The sequence below is a fragment of the Oryza sativa genome, chromosome 6 (genome assembly GCF_034140825.1).
Source record: "Oryza sativa Japonica Group chromosome 6, ASM3414082v1".
In the NCBI taxonomy this organism is placed as follows: Eukaryota; Viridiplantae; Streptophyta; class Magnoliopsida; order Poales; family Poaceae; genus Oryza; species Oryza sativa.
This window is the reverse complement of record NC_089040.1, coordinates 29,254,747-29,262,458: the sequence shown is the minus strand read 5'-3', so window position 1 is coordinate 29,262,458 and position 7,712 is coordinate 29,254,747. Positions and strand designations below refer to the sequence as shown.

The window sequence follows — 7,712 nt, the reverse complement described above, 5'->3', positions numbered from 1 at the left end:
CTCCCCCTCCTATACCTCCCCTCGGCGGCGAGGCGGCGGAGCTCCGGCGAGCCTGGAGCACGTCGGGGTTTCCCCTCCCGCGGCCTCGCCGTATCGGATCGCCGGCGTATGGCCTACGTCTACCTAGGTATTCCTTCCATGCATGGCCTCCGTGCTCCGGCTAGCCGTCCCGCCCCCACGGTCGCCGCCGTGTCCCCGCGTGCTGCCGGCCACCTCCGGGGCGCGGCGGTGCGGCGGGCTCAAGCTGTAATCAGCCGAAGAGGCCTCGATATCCCTTATCCCACCACCTGCAGATAGTGATACAGTGCTCCAAGTGTGCGCTAATTCTCTGAAGTCTGAACATGCCCTTGGCAACCGATTTAACCCAGTGTCAGCGATACTCTATTAGTTGGTAGGAGTACTACTAACTATGTCATATTAGTCACAATTCACCAATTCTATTGTCTTGAATTGCAGTTTTTTTTGGTTAATTTACAATTTATTTCCCCTCTTCAGAGTTCAGATACTATGCGAGGAATTGAGAGACAGCCGAGCTTCAGGTACATTCTGAATCCTCCAAGCTTACCACACTTCGGTTTTCTTACCAATATTCAGTTATACGGTATCAGAAAGACAGCGAAGAGAAGTTGGTGAAGAGTATCATATTCTAATGCGAGATTACTCATTTACTCTGTTGCTTCAGCCTTCATTATAGTGCTCACCTAAGCAGCATCTTAATATACCAACCACTACGAGTACACTTGACAAGTTGTCAATCACAGTGTGGTGATTAATGACAAGTATTTTAACTTTCTAGTTTCTACATCAGTAAAGTGGTTGTTACTATGTATGTAGATAGCTAGATGTGGTGTGACTGTCATGGACCATATCTGCAAGTATTTGGTCCAGGAATCCATCATAGGTCTAAGTATGTTGCCCACATCCTAAATTGCAAACAATGCCAGTGGTTGGGTATAGTAGGTGCAAGGCATGATCGTTCAGATTAGATCTCGTCTTCAGGAAAAAAAAAGAAAACAAAAGATGAGATGTTTGTTTTGCTTTTGGATGCCATCATCTTCAACTTGGTAGCTATGTTTGTTTGTTTGTAGCCTGCAAGAAACTGCATCTTTCAATTGTTTGCATAAAGTTCCACAAAAAGAGCATAGCTGTTGACTAGCCTACAAGTTAATATCCTGTATTAACAATGTGTATCTTTCAGCACAAATAAAAATGGAGCATCTTCCATATCCCAACGACCCTGATGTAGCCTGCAAGAGACTGCATATCTCTTCTGAAACTTTGAAAATATAAAAATATATTGCAGAATAAGAGCTTTGCTGTGATGACTAATCTTCTCTAGTTGGTGGTCCCATGTGGTCAGAGGTGTCTCTAAGGAAGCTAAGAAAGAGCTGAACTCTGTGATTATCTTAGTGGCCTGGGAAATTTGGAAACACCGGAATGACTGCATCTTCAACAATGCCACACCTAGTACTGCTGCCGTATTGGATGCTTTGGCAAGGGAGAGTTTATTATTGTGTACTGCTGGGGCAAGAGCTCTTCATGAACTCTTGGCCCGGTCGCTCTCCACCTAGGAGCTTAGCTCCTGCGGGAGTTGTTGCGCATCGCCTCGGCGATGTTTTTGTGTTTTTCTCTTCTTTTTTCAGAGTGTTCCTTTGTGAAGCACTCTGCTGTACATACCTTTTCTTCTCCTTAATGAAATGAAACGCATGGCTCTTGCGTTTTTGAGAAAAAAAAGTATCTTTCATCAATACAATATGTTATATACTGACTATTCCATATTCATGATAAAACGGACCATTTTGTTTTATGATAACAGGTGTCCCTTTTGGTCGATTTGAAATTATATTAAGGGACGTAGACCAAATCACTATGCAAATGAGGAACAATGATGTTCTGAAATCTGTTTTGGATATGCAACTTCTATATTTGCAAGGTACCTGCAGCTTATGAAGCCTGAAATCCTGGCAAGGTACTAATGAAGACAAGCAGTTCCATGAAGTCCTTATATAACAACAGTGAAGTTCTATATTGTTTTATGTTCTATTTTCTTAGTTAGTATCTTGTTTAGAGAAAAGGCTTTACACCCTGCTTTTTTAGTAAGCAACAAGAGTACAGGCATGGTGTCACTGGGGACGATTCCAGCTTAACTCTTAGTGTTTGCAGGTTTCCTATCTGTTACGCCTTTAATATCTCAAAGAGTACAGATTTAATAGGCAAAGCCCAGAGAAGTACTAGCACCCAAAAAATTTGTTGCTGATGTTGAACTGAAAGTAAGAACCAGACTAGGTAAGCAAAACCTATGATCCACAGAAAAAAGAATTAAGTCTGCTCACAACTACACTTAGGTGTCAAACATAGGTTGCTACGGGACCACTGAATTTAATTTAAGTTGATAAAAAGATAAAGTATGATAGCAGCATGGAAATATTTTTAGTTAAGAAAAATGCTTATATGGTTTTCCTATATCTAAGTGTACGCTTCAGATAATATCTTTGGTCCAAATTTAATGTGGTCCGTTTTGGGACGAGGTAGTGGTATTTTTCATCTAACTGTTAATGATTGCCATTCATTTTTCTACAAGCTTTATCTTCAATATTATGAGTCTATAACATTCTCTATTCCAATGTATTCTACCCAAAATAATTAGGCACGGCCAAGTACATAGAGGTTATTACCTTAATTTTTACAGTTCAAGGTCAAGACCATACTTTATAACCAAACATTTGGTTGTTTGATGATTAAAAGGAAATAGGACCATCAGACCCCATGCATTAATAGAGGACAGATTTGAGCAAAACTCAGCTTTTAAGGATCTAATCTACCTCAAGCAAGGCTGTATTCTCTTTTCATGCCAAGTGAAAACTAGGCAGGTGCACTTGCTCCGGCACTTCATTTTCTTCTTCAGTCCATACTCATGCAAGTAGCTTGCTTGGATGATTTTGAGTAAATTTAGGATGTTACTGGAGGGCACAAAGGAATTCAGGTAGATCAAGCTATTGTGCATGTAAAATGTGTATCACATAGATCCAACATTTCGTTCCATTCTATTTGGTGGAGACTGGCCCAGAATACTTATGGTAACTTGTCAAAGACAGCAGCATGTGAGAGTGACTATGCAACAAATCTTTTGCATTGGTAATATGCAACTATCTGGAGCAGATCATGCAGAAATTAAGCGCTAGCAAGAAAATGTTTAGGGAGAAATGGCATATTTAAGCTCACGATAAAGTAATCCTTGAACATTAAGATCAAGAACAGCTAAAACATCACATGTTATCAAATATACACCTGTCTTATGAAATGGCCCAAATGAGATGACAGCAGACTTTTGGAATAGGAAAAGCCAGCTAACTTGTTAGTTGTCACCTTTATTTAAGTAGTCTTGAGCTTACTCTTATTCTCACACTCTCTCAGCCCATTCTGTTCCTTCTCATCCCTCTTTCTGGTGTGTAGTGTGTCCAATAATTAGGAAGCAGGGCTGGTTGCTTCTGCGATAGGAGAAAACTGCAAACCAGTGTAGGGGCAAAAATGGCTGCCTGCTGACAAGTTCTAGTTCACAGTCAATAAAGCCATTCACCTTGGAAGTGACTCCCTATTCTGATCAGCAGTCATACACAAATTCATGCAGTGTATGATCTTGGTCTCCATGCATGAACTCTGCTACCCCACATTCTGAAGATTAACTGATGCTTAGATATGTGCATGGCAAAGTAATACACTAGTTCGTGAGTATTTCCTTCAGGACACTTATGTTCTTTCTTTGTTTGGAGTACTGAGGCACCTCACCAATGGAGATAAAGATGAAGGGGATATTCAAAGGTTTGAAGATAATCTCTCAAATATTCGGTAAGCGAAGCAGATTGTTTATCTTTGCTGCATCTACCTCTATTTTCAGTTTTTGATGAATTAGCTGAACCACAATAGCAATGCACAGTTTCTATACCATTGGTTATATACCAGTATGACCATTGCTCCCTTTCGGTTATCCAGCACTGCAGAAGCAACAAGAGATGGAAATCGGGTGCCCTACAGACGTCAGGCATGTGTCTCACATAGGCGTGGGCACTAGTGATTCATGCCCAAGCTGGGTAAGGATCTCATATCTCATAGCTGGAAGGTTTCTCCAAGTAATCTTCTTTGCAATGATCTATACATTTTCCTATTCTCTGGTTGTGATTTTTTATGGCAATTTTACTAGATGAGTGAATTCAGAGGATTGGAAGAGTTGTCAGCAGGCTCCATGGGCTCCTTTGCACAGTCAAGGAAGACATCCTGGGCATCTCAAGGCAAGTATCTCCCTCGATCTCTTCCTTCTGTCCACTTATGCGCTCCTTTTTCAGTGTTTGCTCTTCATGAAGTTTTCAGTCGGGACGGGACGCTAATGATGTCTGAAACCTTTGCTCATGCAAGAAAGCATAACTAGTCATGTACTTGTGTCTAGCTAGTTGATTCAGAATCTACATACTCCAGTACAAGCTTGAACCTTCTGTTCTACAGTAGTGGCATACCATACCATTGCTCTGTCTGCTCTTCTCCATTAATTCTGGTTTTGGAAACTTCAGCCTAGTTTGGTGTCAAGGTAGACTTGATTGTCATATCAGCACTTGCACCCTTTTTTGCCATTGTCTGTCCCCATCCTGGTGGAATGCGATGTTCAGACTTGCAGCGTCGCCCCTTGCTGACTAACTCTGGAGGAGTGATATGTCGGATCTTTCGTGGGAAATCTTGTGTTGTCAGGGGACCAAACGTCGGTGAGTGAGGTGGCGTGCCTCTCTACAGTTCGTCCACTGATGCAGCTCCGATCTCTTGACTGAGTTGGATGACTGAATTCATGCTTTTTTTCTTCTCTTGAAAGAGTTTCATCATGATTTTAGTGGGTTATGATGTAAACCCTGCACAATCTGCTTTTGCCCAACCCGTTTAGCAAACAGAATTTCAGAAGTCATGAGAAAGGTTAAGTCCTCAGGAGTTCTCTTTGCGATTCTCGACAGAATTGAACTGATTTTCATAAAATTCATGTAGAATTCCCATATCCCCGAGAAGGCCTAACAGTCTTTCTGGTGAATCATACCATTCTTTAACAAATCATGTCACCCTACCTCCTCTCATTTCATTATGTTTTGTCTTTGAATTGCTGCAGATTTTGACAAACCACCAAGAGCCACGCTCCCAACAGAAGTCTGCACAGACAAATCCGGCCAGGAGGCCGCCTCCTGCTGCCATGACATCCCGAGAGGCCCCAAGAACCCGAGGAGGAAGAAGGCAGCAAGAGCATCATCCGCGAGCTCCTTCTTGTCGAGGTCAAGGTCCTCCTCGTTTGTGACAGCGTGCGGTGATTTCAGCGAGTTGCGTGGCGGCCTCCGAGTCGCCTAGTTTGAATGACAGTTCATATAGTTTTCTGGTGTGTGTTTTCTTCGTGCTGTTCGATCAGGAGGAGAATAAAATCGCCTGAAATAATCGTATGAGCGTTGTGATGGATGCTAAGCGTCTAGATTAGGGACATGTGTAATGTGTCCATGACTGAACAAACTATGCATTGTACTGCTTTTTTTGAGTTTTGGCTATTTCTGAAGTTTGAAAAGTTGACCGGACCTGAAAATGGTGAATAAACAAAAATGTTCCACCTAGTCTGAACAATTATTCTCTGAAGACATTGTCAGATTTTGTGGATGCGCAAGTCTTTTGTCTATTCCTGAAAAAAATTGTCATATTTGGTGGCTCCATGCTCCCTGCCTTCTTGACCAATCCTGAAACTTTTTACAGCATCTTTGAGCATTCTAGGAGGACGCAAGAGCCCCTACCAAATCAAATTCTCAGAATTTTTTTTTTTACTGAATGTTACTACTGCTGTTTGTTCAGAGATTCCTCTCACAATGTTCCAACACACCTACTATATTCGATCCAGGAGGCTTCTGAAATTTTTCTATGACATGAATGATTGTCCTTTCTGAACTACAAGATGAACTCAAATTCTTCTCTGAATCTCTCTCTGTGCATAGATAAGATTAGCTGCTCGCCGCCTATGCAGAGAATTCTTTTCTGAATCCTTCTACTACTGCCGACCAACGCATGGTGTCGTCGCCTCAAGCCTCGCCATGTGTGTGGGTTAACATCTCGACTTCTCGAGTCATCCCTCATCTGAAAATGACGTTGGATACGTATCCAAATCGAAGCATTAAACTGTGAATTTTCATGAGCACTTGTCACTCTGTCAGACCATCACCTGTACAACACATATTATGCCAATGAAATACCCAATTAGTAATAATCAAAGTGACAACCTGTGGCAAGTGCTAACTCCTTGTAAAGTGACACGTCCATTGCATTCAGACAAAGCCTCTGACTAGGCTTATTATTACCAAGTCTCCAATTCATTAATTCTGAATTTCTGTATCACCACTACAAATACCCAGCAACCCAGCTTTGTCTGATCGATCAGATCAGGCACAGCACTGCAGTGAAATCGATCACTAGTCGTGGTGGTATCAACTATCAAGTGTGCAAGAAAAAATGGCGGGAGCAGTGGCAACTGTCAGTGTGGGGCTCGCGTGGTTGGGTCTCATGGCCGCAGCGGCGAGCGCGACGCAGTTCAGAGTCGGAGGAGGCAGAGGCTGGAGCGTCCCCGACGCCAACGCCGAGCCGTACAACTCGTGGGCCGGCAGGATGAGGTTCCAGATCGGCGACCAGCTGCGTAAGTCGCCGCGCCGCCGCCGAGATGATCGCCGGCGAGGATTTCGCCGGCCGTGCAAGCGTGGTGATGATCTCACGGTTTCTTTCTTTTTTTTTTTTGGTTGGTGCAGTGTTCGTGTACCCGAAGGAGATGGACGCGGTGGTGGTGGTGGATCAGGGGGCGTACGACGCGTGCAACACGTCGTCGTCGGTGGCCGGCGGCGGCGGCGGAAGGTACGACGACGGCAACACGGTGTTCACGTTCGACAGGTCGGGGCCCTTCTTCTTCATCAGCGGCAACGAGGCCAACTGCCGCGCCGGCGAGAAGCTCGTCGTCGTCGTCATGGCAGACCGCGGCGGCCGCCACGCGCCTCCGCCGTCGCCGCCGGCTGTGCCTCCTCCCGTCGCGCCGGTGCCGATGCCGAGCCCGGCGTCGTCGCCACCGTCGCCTGCGCCAGCCGCCGCCACCCCGAGCTTGGCGCCGTCTCCGGTAGCTACGACGCCGAGCCCATCGCCGTCGGTTTCACCTATGGCGCCGGCGCCTGCTCCGACGACGTCAACACCGAGCTCGCCACCGGCGCCAGCGGCCATGGCACCGTCGCCGTCAACTACCCCTGGAGGCGTGGCCCAGCCGCCGCCGCCGCCGGGGACCGATGGGGCGAACGCGACGACGCCGGCGGCGCCCGCAGCCAACGACCGGAGTGGCGCCGCCGCCGCTGCTCCGGTGGTGGCCGGCGTCGTCGTCACGTCGCTGGGAGCATACATCGGCTACGCCATGCTAGCTATCTGAAGCTTTCTGCTTCTGCAGTGACGTGTTCTTTTATTTGTGCAGTGTAAAGTTAAATGAAATCGAGTGGTATATTGTTACAGATACCGTAGAGACTAGAGAGGATTATCTCTGGATTTGTTTTTGCATTGGTGGAATAATGATAGTGAAATAAAAATGTGGTTGAGTACTTGAGTCATTGAGTCTGCATGTTTGCGTTGGAAGCATTGAAGAGTTTTTTTTCTTTCAAATGAAAAATTGTGGGATGATACAAAGG

The 7,712-nt window shown here is 45.1% G+C and overlaps 2 protein-coding genes across 3 annotated transcripts; both read left to right on the top strand.

Moving 5' to 3' along the window:
- LOC4341859 (CRIB domain-containing protein RIC10) lies at positions 1 to 5,689 on the top strand. Of its 2 annotated transcripts, NM_001421712.1 has the most exons (7): positions 7 to 391; positions 496 to 539; positions 1,817 to 1,969; positions 3,771 to 3,846; positions 3,991 to 4,088; positions 4,199 to 4,286; positions 5,141 to 5,577. In NM_001421712.1, the coding sequence occupies exons 4-7, from the start codon at positions 3,789 to 3,791 to the stop codon at positions 5,371 to 5,373; spliced, it is 477 nt and encodes a 158-aa protein (NP_001408641.1). In that variant the 5' UTR covers positions 7 to 391; positions 496 to 539; positions 1,817 to 1,969; positions 3,771 to 3,788; the 3' UTR covers positions 5,374 to 5,577. The 2 variants fall into 2 exon arrangements, with proteins under 2 accessions (XP_066167279.1, NP_001408641.1); XM_066311182.1 differs by having other exon boundaries at positions 1 to 391; positions 1,817 to 3,846; positions 5,141 to 5,689.
- Positions 5,690 to 6,433: 744 nt separating this feature from the next.
- Positions 6,434 to 7,712, top strand: LOC4341858 (early nodulin-like protein 1). The gene is made up of 2 exons (NM_001421711.1): positions 6,434 to 6,691; positions 6,801 to 7,712. Exons 1-2 carry the CDS (start codon positions 6,511 to 6,513, stop codon positions 7,457 to 7,459), a joined length of 840 nt encoding a protein of 279 aa, NP_001408640.1. The 5' UTR covers positions 6,434 to 6,510; the 3' UTR covers positions 7,460 to 7,712.